Source organism: Eubalaena glacialis, chromosome 9 (assembly GCF_028564815.1).
Source record: "Eubalaena glacialis isolate mEubGla1 chromosome 9, mEubGla1.1.hap2.+ XY, whole genome shotgun sequence".
NCBI lineage: Eukaryota > Metazoa > Chordata > Mammalia > Artiodactyla > Balaenidae > Eubalaena > Eubalaena glacialis.
In genome coordinates, this window is record NC_083724.1 from 36,720,247 (window position 1) to 36,740,119 (window position 19,873).

A 19,873-nucleotide genomic window follows, 5' to 3' on the forward strand; every position below is an offset into this window, starting at 1 on the left:
TAAATCTTTCAAAATTACTAAATGAGAAAGAAACGGTAAGACCAGGAGTATAAGTATAGGTATAAAGCATGCTTCTGAAAGTGGACTTAGGCTATAATACATTTATTTAAAATACATTTTAAAACTGTAACAATTATATTATTCATCAACTATTTAAAATTACTATTCATTCACTTCCAAAAAGTATTTGTTACATGCCTCATGTGTCCAGCTCAGATTAGTGTAGAAGACACAAAAATAGTCCATAGTCGTAGAAATGAGAAATATCTTTAGGTACTATTATGGACTGATCTCCAGGATATACTGTTAAGAGAAAAAAAAAAAGGTAGAGCAAAGTGTAGATCATATGCTACTGTTTACTTCAAGAAGGTGGAGGGAGGATATGAAGATATATACATATTTGCTTATACTTTTTTAATGTAAGGACAAACTATCAATTTTCTCTTAACAGTTACCCCTAAGAGGAAGGGTGGGAACAGAATGAAGACTGGATCAATGGAACAGGATAGAAAGCCCAGAGATAAGCCCACGCACATATGGTCACCTTATCTTTGATAAAGGAGGCAAGCATATACAGTGGAGAAAAGACAGCCTCTTCAATAAGTGGTGCTGGGAAAATTGGACAGGTACATGTAAAAGTATGAAATTAGAACACTCCCTAACACCATACACAAAAATAAACTCAAAATGGATTAAAGACCTAAGTGTAAGGCCAGACACTATCAAACTCTTAGAGGAAAACATAGGCAGAACACTGTATGACATAAGTCACAGCAAGATCCTTTTTGACCCAGGTCCTAGAGAAATGGAAATAAAAACACAAATAAACAAATGGGACCTAATGAAACTTAAAAGCTTTTGCACAGCAAAGGAAACCATAAACAAGACCAAAAGACAACCCTCAGAATGGGAGAAAATATTTGCAAATGAAGCAACTGACAAAGGATTAATCTCCAAGATTTACAAGCAGCTCATGCAGCTCAATAACAAAAAAACGAACAACCCAATCCAAAAATGGGCAGAAGACCTAAATAGACATTTCTCCAAAGAAGAGATACAGATTGCCAACAGACACATGAAAGAATGCTCAACATCATTAATCATTAGAGAAATGCAAATCAAAACTACAATGAGGTATCATCTCACACCGGTCAGAATGGCCATCATCAAAAAATCTAGAAACAATAAATGCTGGAGAGGGTGTGGAGAAAAGGGAACACTCTTGCACTGTTGGTGGGAATGTAAATTGATACAGCCACTATGGAGAACAGTATGGAGGTTCCTTAAAAAACTAAAAATAGAACTACCATATGACCCAGCAATCCCACTACTGGGCATATACCCTGAGAAAACCATAATTCAGAAAGAGTCATGTACCAAAATATTCATTGCAGCTCTGTTTACAATAGCCAGGACATGGAAGCAACCTAGGTGTCCATCATCGGATGAATGGATAAAGAAGATGTGGCACATATATACAATGGAATATTACTCAGCCATAAAAAGAAATGAAATGGAGGTGTTTGTAATGAGGTGGATGGAGTTAGAGTCTGTCATACAGAGTGAAGTAAGTCAGAAAGAGAAAAACAAATACAGTATGCTAACACATATATATGGAATCTAAGGGAAAAAAAAAAAAAGAGGTCATGAAGAACCTAGTGGCAAGATGGGAATAAAGACACAGACCTACTAGAGAATGGACTTGAGGATATGGGGAGGGGGAGGGGTGAGATGTGACAGGGTGAGAGAGTGTCATGGACATATATACACTACCAAATGTAAAATAGATAACTAGTGGGAAGCAGCCGCATAGCACAGGGAGATCAGCTCGGTGCTTTGTGACCACCTAGAGGGGTGGGATAGGGAGGGTGGGAGGGAGGGAGATGCAAGAGGGAAGAGATATGGCAACATATGTATATGTGTAACTGATTCACTTTGTTGTAAAGCAGAAGCTAGCACACCATTGTAAAGCAATTATACTTCAATAAAGATGTTTAAAAAAAAAAAAAAAAAAAAAAAGAATGAAGACTGGACAGAAGGTAGACATCTCTGAATATTTTTTACCTTGTCTTATTGATTTGAATTTGGAACGTTCTAAATATTTTACATAATTATGAAACAAACTGAATTTTTAAGAGGTAATACTAAATATTAACATATGAAAAGCAAAATGAAACAAATGAACCTATCTATGTGTCTAGCTGATAGCACAATCACAGGGATAGAAACCTGAATTTAATTAAGCTTCTAGATCTAACTACCAATTCATAGGAAATACAGGGGACAGTGGAGTATGTTAAACAATATCACAAAATTCAAACTCAGGGAATTCTAGAGGATAAACAATCCAGTTAGTATAACAATTAATTTATAAGGAAGAAAAAAAACACATAGAAGAAAGAGATAAAGGAGGAACCTAAGATTAAAGGACACAAGTTACCACCCAACTACAATAAATAGATCTGATTCAAATAAACTGTAGGAAAAAAAATTAAGAGCCCATCAGGGAAATCTGAAGGCTGAAAACTGAAGGCTGGTTATTTAATGATAAAAGAATTATTGGTAATTTGTTTAGGTGTGATAATAATATGATTGTTTCTTAAAAAGAAAACTTATCTTTTAGAAATACATATTGAAATGTATATATGTATGTATATGTATATAAATAAATGAATGAAATGATATGATGACTGTGATTTGCTTCAAAATAATACAGGGACATGGAGTTACATATGAGAAAAGATTGGTCATAAGTTGATAATTGTTGAAGCTGGTTTATGGAACAGTGAGACCATTACGACATTCCAGTTTTGTATACTTTAAAATTTCCATAGTTAAAAATTAACAAAGATTTAACAATTACTCCTAGAGCTAATAATATCCTTCCCTCCGCAGGAAAATAAGTTGGTGATTATTCATGTATAACTCCTATAGCACTTATTCCCATCATTTGGCTGTCATATACAATAATCCTTCCCAAACTAGAGATCTCCCTGACAAATTAAAAAACATGCTGATTTCCTTCGGTGCATCTTGTCTTCAACCAAGAAATCTGTCTTTCTAATAAAGGAGAATTGCAAGCCACTCCTACTGGGGATAATAAACTAAAGAAAGTAAAGGGTGAGAATTTTAAAAGGAAGACAAATGACAGAGCAGGTATCATTTACATAAAGAAGCGTCAGGAAAGAGTAAAGAAAGTGAAGCAAATGAAGTTTGTTTCTAGACTTTAGAAATAAACTCCTACACCCATCAGTAGCGAGGGCTGAGAGTCATATGTAACAGGTACTGAAGGCCTGTGTTTTGGCATGGATTTATTATAAGCAGAGCCCTCATCATAAAGCTGTATATAATGAGGAAAGCTAGGCTGAGCACACTACCTGAGTGCTACATCACCAAGGCCTCCATGGAACCCAAGGAAGCTAATCGACAGCTTCAGATCATAAAATCAGAAAAGTATTTAACATTTAGAGGAAGAAAACAAGAGGGAAAAAATGTCTCCTGGTTGTATATTATCTGCCTGATTGTGTATTCTAATTGTGTATTAAAGCAAAACAAACGTTTACGCATCTCACTGAAACTGAAGTAGTGCAAAAGAGCCTCACATTTCCACAGAGCAAGAGTGGTGCTGCACTCATTACTACAAACTTAACAATGGAAAATATGGATGTACTTACATAGTCCTTCAGACCTTCATGTACTACCTCAAATTCACTAATCCTATTTTTTAAAAAGTTTTAAGTTTTCAACCACATCTATCCCCAGGATTTTGAGAGACTTAACTCCAATGGTTAAGAAGAGACTTCCATAAATTACTTAAGCTTATTATATTTTGTCTCTTCAATGAAACACCAAGCCACTTAAGGCTAAAACTATGTCTTTTACCACTTTAAATCCCCTCTATGTATTCTACATAGAGTAGATGCTCAATAAGTGTTTGATCATTTAGCAATTAATGAAAAACAAAGTAATATATAGGGCAAAGAATTACTCTAAATAGTATTAAGAAGGCTTCTGAGGAAAACACCTGTCCTCAAGGAGTTACTAATCTCTTCTCTTATATTATATTGATATTTCAAATATGCCACAGTTTGGGGGGTTTGCGGAGGAGGGAGAGCAGTACACAAAATCATTATTGTTGCTGTTTAACAATCATCATCATTTCAAAAGTATGCCAGAATTTCCACAAACTTCCACTGATATGAAAAAATATTTTCTCTAAAGACTATTATACAAACTGAACCAGATCTACCCCCAGGTCTATTTATGAATGGGATAATAATGATTAGAAAGTGACAACACACTCAAATAGGCATCAGTACTGAATATATTGCCTATTAACTAGAAAAAAATAGGATTATGGCATTAGTAGATCAAGGAGCACAGAGTAGGGATAAATTTCAATATGGATAGTAGGAACATACACTGATGTTTGGAATCAAGAATTACTTGGAATTACTTAGGTCTTAAATAAATATTTTTACCAATGTTGCTAAGAAATAACAAAGAGTCTACCAGTAAATCAAATAGAAATGTGCAACATGACAAGCAATCATAAAAACCACTGCAGTTAATTGGAACCCTCATACATTACTGATGCGGATGTATAATGGTGCAGCCACTGTGGAAAAGTTTGGCAGTTCCTCAAAAAGTGAAACAGAGAAATGCCAGTAATCTTATTCCTAGTTTATACCCAAAAGAATACCCAAAACAGGTATTCAAGTAAATACTTGTACATGAATGTCCAGAGTAGCACTATTCACAACAGCCAAAAGGTAGAAACACAAATGTCCATCAACAGATAAATGGATAAACAAAATGCAGGTATACAATAGAGTATTATTCAGCCTTGAAAGAGGAATGAAGTACTGATACGTGCTACAATATGCATAAGTCTCCAAAACATTATGCTAAGTGAAAGAAGCCAGACACAAAAGGTCACATACTGGATGATTCTATTTACACGAAATATCCAGAATAGGTAAATCCATAGACAGAAAGCAGACTTGTGCTTGTCAGAGTCTGGGGCAGGAGGTTATGAGGAGTGACTGTTCAATCGGTGCAGGGTTTCTTTTGGATGTGGTGAAAACATTTTGGCGTTTCCCTTGGATGTGATGAAAATGTTTTGGAACTAGATATAGGTAATGGTTCTACAACATTGTGAATGTACTAAATGCCTCCAAATTGAACCTTTAAAATGGTTAATTCTGTGTTAATTTCACCTCAATAAAAAATAAACAAATACCATAAACACAAGTTATCCCCCCAAAATACAGTTCAAGAACAGCCATGCTTCTTATTGTCTATAACATAAAATACTAAAATTGTTTTCCAGAGATTTCTCTATATACTTGATTACCAACTTTTTCTTCATTCCTAAAAGCCATACCTGACTAAGTCCATCATTCCCTTTCCTCTAGAATCCTCATCTGCATATGGCTCAGCTACCCTTAACCCCGTCCTCACCACCCCTCATCAATCCCTTTCATTTCGCCCTGAGAAACCCTAGTTACATTATGAGCCACCATCCAGTTAACCTGCTCCTCTTTCTGTGGAAAGATAAGCCTTCTTTTCAATTTATCAAGATTTTCAGTATGTAAATGTGAAATAACAATAAGATACCCAAATGGAAATATTTGGCACAGTGGACATACAGAACTTGAATTCAAGAAAAGTGGCTGATCATCATGAACACATTAGTATTTGATGAAACTAGGTGTCATGTTACAGGAAGGCAATTTAGAGAAGGAATAGGCTAAATGATTGTTCTGACGTTCTGTAATGTTTTGCCTAACCCTGGATCTTTTGGTTTCTGTCACCCTGCCCCAGGTATTACTGGAAAAAGTTATGAAATCCTTCAGAGTGAGTTCATTAAAAGTTCACATTGTTTCAATTTTGATTGAATACTACTTTTAAGCAAGGCTTTTATTCTCTTATTGTTGATTTGTTAGCACAATGATTTCCAACCTATGAGCTTCAGACTCCTGGGAGCTGGAGAATTAGTTATCACAATGGGTAGCCAGAGGCATGCTTTATATAAGGCCATATATGTTGCAGACAGGCCTTATACAATATTTTTCAAATGTGTAAACAATGTTGTGGTTAATAAAATACAAAGTCATGTATGAATGTACTGAATAGCTTTTTGCTAATATGCATTTTCTCAATTAACAAATACTAAAAATATAACTATAGTTATGTGGGGCAGGAGGTCCACAAATTTTTTTTAAGTTAAAGAAGTTGTCATCTTCAACATATTGGGATCCACTGCCTAACAGTATTCCCCATAGCACCTAAACATCTTTCTCATACTGTAAGCCTCTAAGTATCCTCTGCCCAATTCCAGACCCACTTCCACTTTCATTTTCCCAAGAAAATCAAACACATCCTCATATATTCCCTCATCTACCTCAATCCATCTGAATTTATTCTTTCTTCTCCACCTCTATAAATATTTGGTAATTTAGCAATTAAATGTCTCTTCCCTTTTAAGACTAATTCAGACAATATACCTGAGCCCATCTCTTATTTGCCTCCCTTACCCCAATCCACCAAACATGTTTAATTTCTCCTTCAAGAGATTTTCCCCTTCCACCTAAAAACATTATCAACTCTCTCTTATTCTGACAAAACTTTACTTGATTCTGCTCTATGTTCTAGCTACTATTCTACTTCTTTTCTTCCTTTTGGTGTCAAATTCTCAGAGCTGGCCTACTACAGCCTGAGCCAGACACCTGTTTTGTAAATAAGATTCTGTTGAAATAGCCATCTCATTTTTTCAGATATCATGGCTGCTTTCCTACAACAAGGGCAAAGTTAAGTAGTTAGGCGATCCTATGCCTTGGAAACCTAAAATATTTCCTACCTGGCTCTTAAAAAAAAAAAAGTTTGTCAATCTCTGGGGCTCCAAAGCATGATCTATATTCAATATCATCATTTTCTTTTGAGGACAAGTGGGTGCCATTAAAGGTTTTGGAGCAGCAGTAAAGTACTGAGTAAAGGGCATTTCAAGACTACCAATTTAACAACAGCATACAGGGAAGATATAAAAGATCATTTAGGAAAATATTGCAAGAGACTACACATTAAGCATAAAGGGAGAAAAATGAAAGGGACTTTTTAAAAGGATAAGCATCAATACTTGATGACTACATGTGACAGAGACAAAACTAACACCAAAATTTCAATTCTCGATTATGTGGCTCTCAAGAATTTGCATTCTCTCCTACAGTCTACTGTAGACTTACAGCTCTTCATAGTTTCCCACATTACTGATTATGGAGTTCCTAAAAATCTTAATACTAATTCCATATCTTCTGTATACCAGGCATTCCCCATGCTTGCTATATGGCTACCTCCTGGGTAAGCAAATCACTTAGGAAGAGGCAGAACCAACAGAGGATGGCCAAATAAGAGCATAGGGCCAATGTCAGTTGGATGGAGTACTCACCTGTGGTACCAAGCAGAGAGAGAGGGGAACTAAGATTTCAGGTCCAGAACTGGCTCTAGCCAAACAGGAAGAAGCAGTTATGAATTTGCTTATAGCAGAAGCAGAGTGTCTTTGATATCCTGACATACTTTTCTGATGTTCAGACAGACCACCATTAAAGTGGCCATTGGTAAAAGAGTCTCATGAAAAACAAGCCAAAAAACAAGACCAAAAGGTGAGGAATTAAATGGAGCAGACCCTAATGGTCTTTTGTTTAGGAAAAGCAGTCTTCCTTATTAAAGATGATACTACTTTTCTTAATGGCCAATATGATACTAACCTTCATTAACAGACTTTTCACACCCCACAAGATTGAGAAGGATATCGTCATCTTTATCATCAACTTCACATCCCAGCAGCATCCAGCTTTCCACATTATCGCTTTCTGAAATGGTGCTCTCTTCCTCTTCACTTGAACTGACCTCTATAATCATGACCTCTTGGATTGTACCTGATCTCTCTCCAGGTTTAGTCTCCTCAATATCCCTCTTGCATTTCTTATCTGCCAACTCATTAGAATGAAGAAAAGCAGGAGGACCTTGGGTCTTTTCTTCTGCATGGACTCTAAAATTCTTTCTTTTACATTTATAAATACTATCTTCATCAGACAGTGTGATGACCTCTGACCCATCTGATAGCTGGATGACCTCACTATCTGAAAGGATAATTAAGTTCTTCTGATTTGGTTTACTACTGAATGATTCAGAATTCCCAGAGTTCTTCACTTCATGTTCTTCCTCTTTGATGACATTATCAAGATCTTGGGCATAATGAACTTGGCTGTAGAGCTGAAATTCCACCTCACTATCAACACTCAGTTCACTAGATGACTCTTCACGATAAAGGTCATCTTCATATGCTTCTATGGTCTCATAACCACCAAACATCATGGAAAGTCAGTAACCTTGATGCTGTAAAAGACAAAGTCATAGAAAGAATATATTTTAACAGCTCAGATCATGCCTGTTTAGTGCATAATGATATCACCTCTTAGAGCTAACTTCTGTGAAAGCCATCATTTTTCTCAATGACATATTAAAATAACTTTTTCTTTTAGAGTAGTACCATTTTTCAAGATTTTCTAAATTCTGTTATGACCCACTCTAATAATGCCCAGCCCCTCCCAAATGAAAATTACCGCCAACAAACTGAGTTACAGTTATTAATGGAAATGTTATATTTCACAAGTATGTTAGAAAGGAAAAACAGGTTGAGATCCACTGTTTCAGACACCAATCACTTTTTCTCCACAATGTTAAAAATCACAAAAATATTTTAGGTCATTCTCACTACTATTCCATCCATTCTTCACCTTTTCCCTGGTTCTGGTTCTGTATCTCATCTTTTCTGGTATACACTCTCACACAGGAATATTACTTCAATTATGACTAAAATCCACAAAAGGACATAATTATCATATTTACTGTTTTGATGTATATTTTTCTTCTCAATTAAAAAATTAATCTCCAGGCCTTCTGATCTTTGACCAAAAGAATACATAAAAATAGCTGATAAACCTAGTTTATTTCTGTGCTACCTATAAACCTAGTTTATTTCTGTGCTACCTATAAAGATATGTATGAAATACAAACTAACTAAAGACCTAAAATAGAGGTAAAACTCAGCTTTAGGAGCACTTTACTCTCCTACTGTGAGCATAGTAAATCCTGCTCATCCTTCAACTCTGTTTAAATATCACTTCCTCCGGGAAGCTTTCCTTGACCCACCAGACTAAACTGTCGACCCTTTATAGGTTTCCACAGCACTTTACATTTCAAAACATTCACATTTCTAATTACTAGTGCAATGTAAATCTCCCACAAGCACAAATCACATACCCCAGGAGGGCAGGAACTATATGCGCTTTGTTAAACAATGGATCCCCAAAACCAAGCAGAGTAACTGGCATTTAGCAAGACCTCTATAAAGGTCTGCTGAACTAACAAATGAATAAATAAATGAATAATATCATCAGGTATTTGTTCTAAAGCCCTAATAAATCTAATATGTGTCTAAAATATGAAAATTATGATGAGATGAATTTCGTAGTTGTCTCCAACTATTTCAAAGATTCTCATATCATCAACCAAAAATCTACACAGATGTTTCAATTAGGTACTAATGGAACACTGATCAAAATGAGAGTGCTGGGAAAAAACTCATTTTTGTTAAAAAAAAAATCAAGCACAGTATAGAGAACAATTAAAAATGACAATTTATTCTTTCTACTCTACTTTTAGCTATACAGATACAATTTCGAAAGACTAGTTGTTTTCTTAGTTTATCAATTCTCTGCCCAAAATGGCAGGGTACTTTTGGTGATACAATCTGCTGACTCCAAAAATCAAACGAACAAGAGCCAAAAATGTACTACACTCATGCTGGAGTTTCTTGTTTTACAGAAATAAAGAAACCAACTTTTGTTGTACACCTTAAACTTATACAATGTTATATATCAATTATATCTCAATAAAGCTGGGGGGAAAAGATGATTAAAAGTTCTGAGTTAACAATATTGTATATTTGAAATCTGCTAAGACAGTAAATCTTAAATGTTCTAACCACACACAAAAAAGGTTAATACGTGAGGTGATGGATGTGTTAACTAAACTTAATGTGACAATCATTTCACAATATATACATATATCAAATCATCATGTTGTACACCTTAAAATTAATGTTATTTGTCAATTATATCTCAATAAAGCTGGGGGGGAACCCAACTTTTAATGCCTTTTTTTCCTTCTAAAAGGTACAATATACCTGTTCCCTTCTTGCACTGTCCTTCAGGTTGCTATGCTGTTGTCATACAAGTTGAATGTGGCTGTCTGAAAAATAATGCTCATAGCATTTATCAGTTTATATTGAAATGTTAGCCTCAGAGGAATACAAATAAAAGATGAATCCTTTCCTTTTTATTTAATAGGTAAATTAATTCTAAAAGAAGTCAAAGGAATTATGCTTCCTTCAAAATCCTCACTGGATCCATCTTGAGGATCCAGTGCGGACTTAAGATAAAACATAATTCCGGTGCAGCACAGAAAAAATTAAAGAGCTAAATGACAGAGTTACAAATTTGTACTACTCTTGGAGCCATCCCAAAGGAAAGGGATTAAGAATAGAGCCATAGGCACACCTGTGAATGTATGCCAAAAATAAACTACAGAAATAAAATAAAAACAGACTTCCTTGGGTCTAAGGGTTTATCTCTTTCCCTGAAATGTAGAAAAATGAATTTAACAATTTAGCCCCTATGGCCTTTAAGAGGATTTTGCACCTTCTGTACTGAAAATTGTGCTCAGCATAACCGGCTCTTCTATTTATGTAGCTTATGTATGCCAGAGTTAAGGTTTGCCTGAGGCTGTTTTGGTTTATGTTACTACTTTAATTACATTCAAATGCATTAAGTTAACTTTTTAAATTCATACTCCAAGGACGAATATGAAAAAAATATGTATGTATATAACTGTCTTGATTCAGAAGGACTTCTCAGCTTTTTGTCATTGTACACAATTCTCAAGCATACTTAACTAGATAACATAAAGTCCCTATGAGAGTCACAAAATTTTAAATCTGGAAGAGACCTTTCAGATTATCTCATCAACCTCCTCAACTTACATATAAGGAAACTGAGGTCCAAAGAGATAAGGAGGCCTATCCAAAGTTATTTAGCTGGTTAAGAACACAGCTAAAACTGATTCACATTTCCCTGATTAAAAAAATAATAATCATTTCAAATAAAGATTAAAAAAAAAAAACCTTCCTTCAAAGCTAAATTTGCAGTGGTTCTAACACTTAAATTTACCTAACAAATATCCATTTTATTTCCGTGGAGTTTAAAAACTATAAAAGAGGCATTTTAATTGGAAAGAAAAGCATACATTTGAATGTCAATTTACCATCCAAGAGCTTCCCAAGTTGGTACACAAAGGCCATAGCAATGCCATGACCAAAAAAGAAGGCTCTTATATAAGAACTTAAAATATCAGTTTGGGAATAAAACTTCTCTGAAGAATTTAAATGGCTTAACAAATATAAAATAGCTATAGAGAATAACTGCAAAGGCTCTCGCCATTCAAAAGTGAGAGCAGTATTCATTCACTGATTTTTTTTAAACTAGACAACTTAAGGCTTATTTAAGCTTTCAGATTTTATTATACAATCTTTAAAGCCAACATTTCTGCTCTAACAGTCTACCAACTGGTCATTTCAGTCCTTGTGCTCTTATTTCTCTTCAAAGAACTTTTAGCCTAGATGTTTCTTTTTGATGAGATAGTTATCCATCTCAAGGAAATTTAAATCAAATTCACAGCTTGATATCAAGCCTAGTTTTCTTTAGAACGTGATTAACACTTTAATTTCAAATTAAAATTTCTGACTTAGTGAACTATCCTAATAGTGACAGATTTGAAACACTACTGACTCTAGTGTTAAAATTTCTGCCCACTCTTCGAATGGGCTTTCAATTTGAAGTAAATCAAACTGGGACAGAGAATTCAAATGTGGGAAACAATGGTCACAAAAAAATTCAGACAGAATACAAGATGCTGGTGGGAGAAAATAATGCTAAATTTATTCAGACAAGTCCAGCTGTTCCTGACATAAAGTCTTTATAGAATAACTAATCCTATCTCAAAACACTTCCTTCACCTTTCCCTCAGCCCTTTTTCCTGTTATTACACAGTATCTTATCCTTGAAGCTACTGTACAATCCTCACTTCCACTTCTTCCTCAGTTTATTCCCACCCTCAGACTCTCTTGAAAACAGCGATAGTGAATCATCCCCAAAGCACAATACCGTCTGAAATATACACACAGCCTAAAAATTCAAAACACAAGAGTTTTGGAAGGGACCTGAAAGTCATTAAATTGAACACTCACTTTATACATTGAGAAATGGGCTCTGAGAAGCTTATTTATTCACTGCGCATAAAAGATCTCCTAATTCAACCCCGTAATCTGAAATCAAGGTAAATACAGCCTAAAGAGAAGATTTCTGGAGTCACCAGCGCGAGTTGGTGGTGGAGCCCCGGCTAGAACGCAGGCCTGCTGACTCTCCACTCAGCCAGTTTTCCCACTACACCAGCAGCTCTTAAAGTTGAAGTTAACTGCCGGCTAAGATGTGAAGGATAAAGGGAATCAGCGAACACAGTCCAAGTCTCCTTGTTTTACGTGGGGGAAAGGGCCCATCTCCCGAAATTTTTCTGTCCCCACAGCTGCAGCTGCTGCTTCTGACTGCTGACGCTGGATTTGGCCCAGGACTGTTCGGTCCTCAAAGGCCGAGCCCTCTTCGCGTTTAACTGACTGACCGGCTTTCCTAAAAGACAGGGGAACCTCGGGGAGTGCTGGAGGTAAAATAGGCAGAAACGCCACTCCTCACCGAGGCCATGGGCGCCCAGCCATTTTTGAACCACGGCCTCAGGCCTTGAAGGGGCAGGGAGAAGCGGACACCCCAGCCGGTCCGCGGAGTCGCGTGGAGCAGAGCTCGACTGAGAGGCCACGAGCCGAGCCCCGCCACGAGTGAGGGACACAGGGGGGACGCGGAGGCCGGCGAGGGGACACGCGCTAGTTCCACAGCCCGGTGGGCAGGGGTCCCCCGGCCGCAGACGGCTTGAGGTCCGTCACACACATACTCACTGCCGCGGCTGCGACCAGGAAGCACCAACCAGGAACCAAAACGCGTAGAGGGACGGGGAGGGGCGAGGACAAATGAGGTAAGAAAACCGCGTCCGCGCGGACCCGGGAGAAGGGAAGGCACTTCCGGGGAAAACACAGCTCCCGGGAGTCGTCTTCCGTCCCGCCCACCCACCAGGCCTTCTGTACGCATGCGTAACAACTATTAACCCTTTCCCTTTCCCTTCCCCTTGATGTGCCTGTCTTGCTCTGGTCCTTCCCCCCAACGGCTTCTTTCAGAGATACTTAAGCTGCATCTGTGACAGGGGACACCATGTTTGAATGACTTGCACAGAATATATGCTACTTACCGAGCAAAACCGGGGAGACTTAGCGCCTTTCTGTGCTGGCGAGAAAAACTACATCTACCATGATGCTCCGGGGCGAGGTTTAGCCCGGGCTCCGCCTCCTTTCCCCCTGACCTCGGAGGACACCCTCCATGTGCCACGTGGCGCGGGAGCGGAGCCGAGACCCAGCAAGGGGACGAGGACCCGTGCGGCAGGCGGCTTGGCTGGTGGACTCGGGGAATCCCAGGAAGGGAGAAAGAAGCCTCTTTGAGAGCGCCTGGTCTAGATCCTTCTCTCGAGCTAGGTGACCTTAGGCAGGTCCCTCCCACCTCTAAGTTGAAGGTAAACTTAGTTTACACTGGGGCACTTCCGGCTCCTTTTTCCCCCTAGAATACTAGACAACAGATTTAACTCTTTGTGAACCTTGAAGAGCTGAACTCTTTCGAAAGATTGAAGGCAATACTGGTCCTTTGGAAGCCTCCGGAGGCTACAGATTGTGTTGGGAGCCCCTGGCTTCGGTTCCTCGTCTCACACCTTATTTTAACAGTAATACTAAACCCAACTGTACATCTTTATCAATTCGTCGGCCCTTGGCAACAGTCTTGAAAGATAAGTTTGACACTGATTATTTTTGCCAGCATTTATCGAACATCTGTTAAAGAGCCAGGCAGTGCTAGCAATTGCGAATATAGTGGTAAATGTTTTAAAGTCTCTGGTCTCATAGAGCTAGAGTCTACCTGAGAAAGCAGAATACAGATAGTTTGCTTATAGTCTAAGAGTTTGACCGGAAAAATAATTAGAAATTTTAGTTAACATTATGGTAAGTGCTAGGAAGGAGGACAGGATACAATGAAAAGGTAAAATTGGAGGACCCATTTTGCAGAGGAGGAAACAGGCTAAGAAATGGAACACAGAAATTACTAGATTGTTTATTAGGTAATGTGTATTGTGTAGAACAAATGTTATCTTAAAAATAATAATATACTGAGCTTTTATCAAGTGCCAGGCTTACTCCTATAAATTTACTATGTATAAACTTTTAAATTTTAACAACCCTTTGAGGTTGAGAGTTTTTAAAAAAGGAAATAGATTCAGAGGTTAAGTAACTTGCCCAAGGCCACAAGGCCAGGAAATGCTCCCAATTACTATGCCCAGTACTCTCACTATTACTCCTGCATTCAACAAAGATTTGCTATGTTCCCATGCTCAAAATGCTTAGGCACCCCCAACAGGTTATGTCATAAAACCTAGAATTCTTTGAATGTCATAAAGAACACTTCATGAGCTGACATCTGCCTACCTCTTTACCACCATGCTGAATACTGGGCCGTTGCCAGAACACACTATGCTCTATCACATCTGTGCCTTTACAGAGAGCATTCCTACTGCCTGTAAAGTCCTCCCTGTCATTCACCCTACTCTGCTCAAGACTGGGTCTTGAGGAAAATTTTCCAACTCAACCAGACAGAACAGGCATTCCTTCCCTGGGCTCCACTACACTTTGGACAAACCTTCATCAAGACAGTTATATTGTCTTAAAATTGCCTCCTAACTGGATTGTGGGCTCCCAGAAGGCAGAAGCTTTGACGTTTTATCTTTGTATCTTCGCCAGCTAATATAGTGCTTGACAGACAGCAAGCACTTAGTAATGGTGTTAAAGGAATGAAGGACCTCTAACTACCTGAGGTTCTAGGAAACCAAGAACCAGATATGGATCCACCAGCTATCAGTTCAGTGGGAAACGTGTCATGACTCCAAATAACTGGAATGCAGTGTAGTGTTCCATGATACTAACATGGTATAAAGAGCTGCAGGGACCCCAAGGATACAGAGATTTCTGACCAAGAAGAGTAGTGTATATATACATACACCGTGTCTTTACATGATAAGTTCTCATTTAGACAGTTTTTAGAAATCACGAGATTCAGTCTCTTATTGTGATGGGGAAACTGAAGTTTTGCCAAGAGTCACCTGGCAGAGGCAGAACTGTGTGTGTAATCCAGGTCTCTGAGTCTCTCCCCAAACCACCTCACACTGTCTCTGGCCCACACCTCTTGAGATCACAAGTGGTAGCATGCACAAATATCCTGGAGCCTCTCTTAGAATATCCTAAGGAGTCCATTTATTTGAGAAAGGAAGCACCTGCTTTCGCCAGGGCAGTGGCAGTACTACCTCAACAGTGAGCAGCTGCACTGGGGTGAGGGGCCAGGAGAAAGCAGAAACCTGCTGCAGAGGGCAGGCCAGGTGGGGGATATAGTGTAGCAGGATCTGGGCAAGTGACTTACCCTTACACTTCCATTGCAGAGGGAGGAGCTACCTCCTTTATTTTATTCTGGTTTAGTGGTACCTAGAACCTCTGAAAAACTAATCATTTTGACCTTTTATCAGTTGCCTTTCCATTACTATCCATTCACTGGCAGCCTACTATCTAATAACCCCTTGTGAGCCACTTCAGGTATATTGTCTGCCAGATATATTGTAAGGGAGTGTTAGCCCATTTCACTAGTGTGGAAATTGTGACTTGGCGAGGTCATGTGACTTGCTCTAAATGACAGAGCTGGTATTCAAACTCAAGTCTTGTCTGAATCCAAAACCTATGCTCTTTTCTATGCCCAAACTGCCTTTCAAAGCTAAACTCCTCGAGGGTGGAGACTATGATGACCTGCTTCTGTCTCTCCAGTACTTAACCCAAGGCAGAGTATGTTTCAGGCTCCCAGAGGTCACTGGTGGAATGAGTGGATTCAGCATGGAATGTTTGCCAGATGAAAGCCTGGGTGCTGTATGAACAGTGTTGTGGAACAGCAAAGGAGGGAGCTGCTGGCTGCTTAGGAGCAGTGGAGAAGCCTCCTGCAGAGGAGGAGGCCAAGTAAGTGGTTAGTAAAACAACAACAACAGTCCAGCATTCTAACCTTAAAGAGCACAAACAGGCAATTCACAGAAGAAATCCGAAAGGCCATGAACTATGATAAGAAGTGTTCAGCATCACTAATAATCAGAAAAATATGAATGACCTCATACACTGTGCATGGAAATACAAATTGGAAAAGCCTTTTAGGGGAGTTAGTTGACAGTATGCATCAAAATTGTAAGTGAGCTATGTTCTTAAATGTATGTAGAAAGATTGTGATAGAAAAAAAAAGGAAACAACAAATATTCATCAATAGGGAATGAAATAAACAAGGATACAGCTATACTATTTTTTTTTAAAGTATGCTGCTTTTAAAAGAATGAGATAAATCTGTATGTACTGACATAGATCTCCAAGACATACAGTTAAGTGAAAAAAACAGGCAAATTGCAGAGCAATAGGTGTATTATGTACTCATTTTTGTTATAGTTTAAAGAGTTTGTGTGGCTGTATATAGATATGTGTGTATATAATGCATAGAGAAAATACTGGATGGATGTCAATCAATAACAGTGGTTACTGACTTCTGAGGAAGGAAGTGGGAGTGGAAGGGAATAAAGAGCGACTTTCACTTAAAAAAAAAAGAGACGTAATTCAGTGGGAAGAACACACATCACTTCTGGGGTACTCCTACCAAAGCACATAACCTGAATATAATCATGAGGAAACTACGAGACAAAAACAAGTTAGGGGACATTCTACAATATACCTGACTCTTAAAACACTTCAAAAATGTCAGAGTCATAAAAAACAATGACTGAGGAATTGTTCCACGCTCAAGGACAGTAGAAGAGACATGATACATAATAAATTCAATTCATGATCTGGGATTTTCTTTTGCTAGAAAGGATATTATTAGGACAATTAGCAAAATCCAAATAAATCTAGATTTGATGACAGTGCTCTATAGCTGTATTCCTCCTGATTTTTATATTTGTATTACGGTTATGTAAGAGAATGTCCTTGTCTTTTTTAGGCTGTATAATCTGAAGTACTTGCAGTAAAAGGACATCATGTCTGAAACTGATTCTCAAGTGGTTCAGAAAAAAATTGTTTTGGGGGCAAGAGAAAGGGAGAGAGAAAGGAGAAGGATAACAAATGTAGTAAAAAGTTAACATTTTGGGAATCTGGGTAAAAGGTATTCAAGAGTTCTTGGTACTAATTTTGCAATTTATATCTAACTGTGAAATTATGCCAAAATATAAAGTTAAAAGGAAAACTAAAAAGAATAAGAGTTTGCCAGGTAGAGAAGGCAGGGGGAATCTTCTGGCAAAGGAACAAGATAAGCAAAGGAAACTGACAAGCATGAGTCTTGCATTGAGAAACAATCAGTGGCTCTGAGTGTCCAGAACATGGCATGGTGTGGGGAGAGCGGGAGGGGAGAGAGTAGGAATCACGAGCAACACGACCCACAAATGGGCCCAGTTCCCTGCTACCTAATATCGGAAATGAAGATTAAGCCTTCTTTATGCCCAGCCTCAAGCCCTGCAAAAAATAACTCAAGTTCTTATGGCTGCCCTGTCATTTCATTGACAATTTCTCTTCATCCAGTGATGAATGAGAATTTTTCTCATTCAGTGACTATAGAATAAGAAACCCTAGGACAGTGGCTGAAAGGAACGTCTAGGACAACTCCATCATTTTGCAGAAGGGAAAACGAAGACCCACAATGAAGGCAGGATTTGCAAGTTCCCAGCAAGTGTTAACACTGGCTTCCAGTTCACAGTCCATTATTCTTTCTGTTGTGCAAAATTCTGAAAGGTTGAGGCAGAAATAGAGACTGGAAAGCGAAGTGACTGTTACCCTTTAAAGTTTGGATGTTTTTCATTTGCCACAAATACAGACTTAATGTCAGTACAGTTTTAAAATGTAATTATAGAAACTTGTTAACTTAAAGCCCATATGTTGCAGCTGGTAAGCAATATTCAATTCAAGCTCCTAGTCTGAGGAAGCAATCAAGGTGATTCTCGGGAATTCTCAATGACATTGGTACCCATCTGGATTTGTTGAAAAGTTTAACATCCTTTTTTATTATTCATGATTTTGCAGTTCTTCAAATTGCAAGGTGATGGAGAGAGCACACAATTTTCATCCATGAAATCATTCTTGAAAATTTAGACATTCATATAGATGGCTTTTAATTTTTCTTAGAGACTGCTTTTCCTTATAAAATCATGAAATTTAAAAAATATACACCATAAATTAAACTATGTAAATGATAATATTCTCATTCTAATAAAATCCTAGGGATAAGGAGCTAGTATTTCAAGGACTGTATTCTCATTCGTTATTATTCCTAGTTGGAATTGTGTTCCTCAAGGCTTAGGTCTAAGTGACTATATAACAAACATTGAGTAGCAAGACTTTTGAGATTCTAGTTTATTTAAGAATCATTAGATTCCATACAAAAAATCTCAAAGTGTGTCATCAATAACGTGAGGTTACAGAGAAACACGTGACGAGTCTTTGGAGGGCCCTACCAGGAAGGGAGCAACATCATGGTTTGAGGGGTTTTAGTGTGTTTTTAAGAGAGACGTGCGCATGTTTGTGGCTCTAGGAAAGTAGAGAAGAGGTTGAAAAGGCAGGAAAGACTTGGGAATGATCAATCAAGTGACCTACCAAGGTAGACAGGAGGGGATTGGGATTGGCAGTTTCTCAAACTCTAATGTGCCCATGAATCACCTGGGAATCTTATTAAAATTCAGATTCTGACTCAGTAGGTCTGGGGTGGGGCCTGAGATTTTCCATTTCTAACAAGCTCTCAGGTGAACCTGATGCTGCTGGTCAGTGAACTACACTTCGGGTTGCAGAGGGGTAGAGTTGTGAATTGTGTGTTCATTTGCCTGTTTCCCTCCAGACCCTGAAGCAGAATCCTTCCAGATAAACCCTATTGCCTAACGCAGTACCTGCCATATAAAAGTTTGTTGAAAGCATTGAATATATGAAGATGTGCATTTGCCATTGTCTATAACTATGGAAAAATGAGGAGAAACCCTAAAAGTCCAATGACACAAGACTGGATAAGTAAATTTTAGCACGAGTATACTTTGGAATATTCTTAAGTAATTTAATTGGTCTTTTGAAGTCCATATGATAATATGGGGAAATTCCTATGATAAAAACTTAGAAAGCATGTGAATTTTTACTTATATGATAGCCACTGTGTGAAATTATGCATTTGGGCAAGAACCAGAATGGAATAGAAAAAGCAAGTTTGATATGTTGGAGCAATAGTATCATAGATGAATTTTTACATTTAGATATCTGTCAATGTTACAAAAATTCAGGTAAAAAGTAACACTGTTACACATGTGAAAGAAAAGAAATCAAACATGGATATTCTAACTGTAGCAAATCAAAACAGAGATGAGTAACTCCTACACATGGTAGCTTAGGTTGGGTTTGTATGTATGGTTTAAATATATATGTATATATTAATTTTTCTTGGTGCAGTCATTCTTTTATTCTAACTTGAAAGCTTCTTTCTTCTTTTGTCTCTTCTTTCCTTCCTTTCTTTTC

At 37.8% G+C, this 19,873-nt stretch overlaps 1 protein-coding gene across 4 annotated transcripts in view; it reads right to left on the minus strand.

The window, feature by feature from the left end:
• The window catches only part of ZCCHC7 (zinc finger CCHC-type containing 7), a 243,926-nt gene extending 230,738 nt beyond the window's left edge, over positions 1–13,188 (minus strand). Inside the window, exons 1-2 of one of the 4 annotated variants that reach the window (XM_061201134.1) lie at positions 13,120–13,188; positions 7,767–8,397 (exon numbers count right to left, since the gene is read on the minus strand). In XM_061201134.1, the coding sequence (XP_061057117.1) occupies positions 7,767–8,376 (610 nt within the window). In that variant the 5' untranslated portion in view covers positions 8,377–8,397; positions 13,120–13,188. Of the gene's footprint in view, positions 1–7,766; positions 8,398–10,249; positions 10,269–12,866 lie in introns of those variants that run through there. The other 3 variants (XM_061201133.1, XM_061201132.1, XM_061201135.1) reach the window with 3 other exon arrangements.
• Between the last annotated feature and the right edge of the window lie 6,685 nt (positions 13,189–19,873).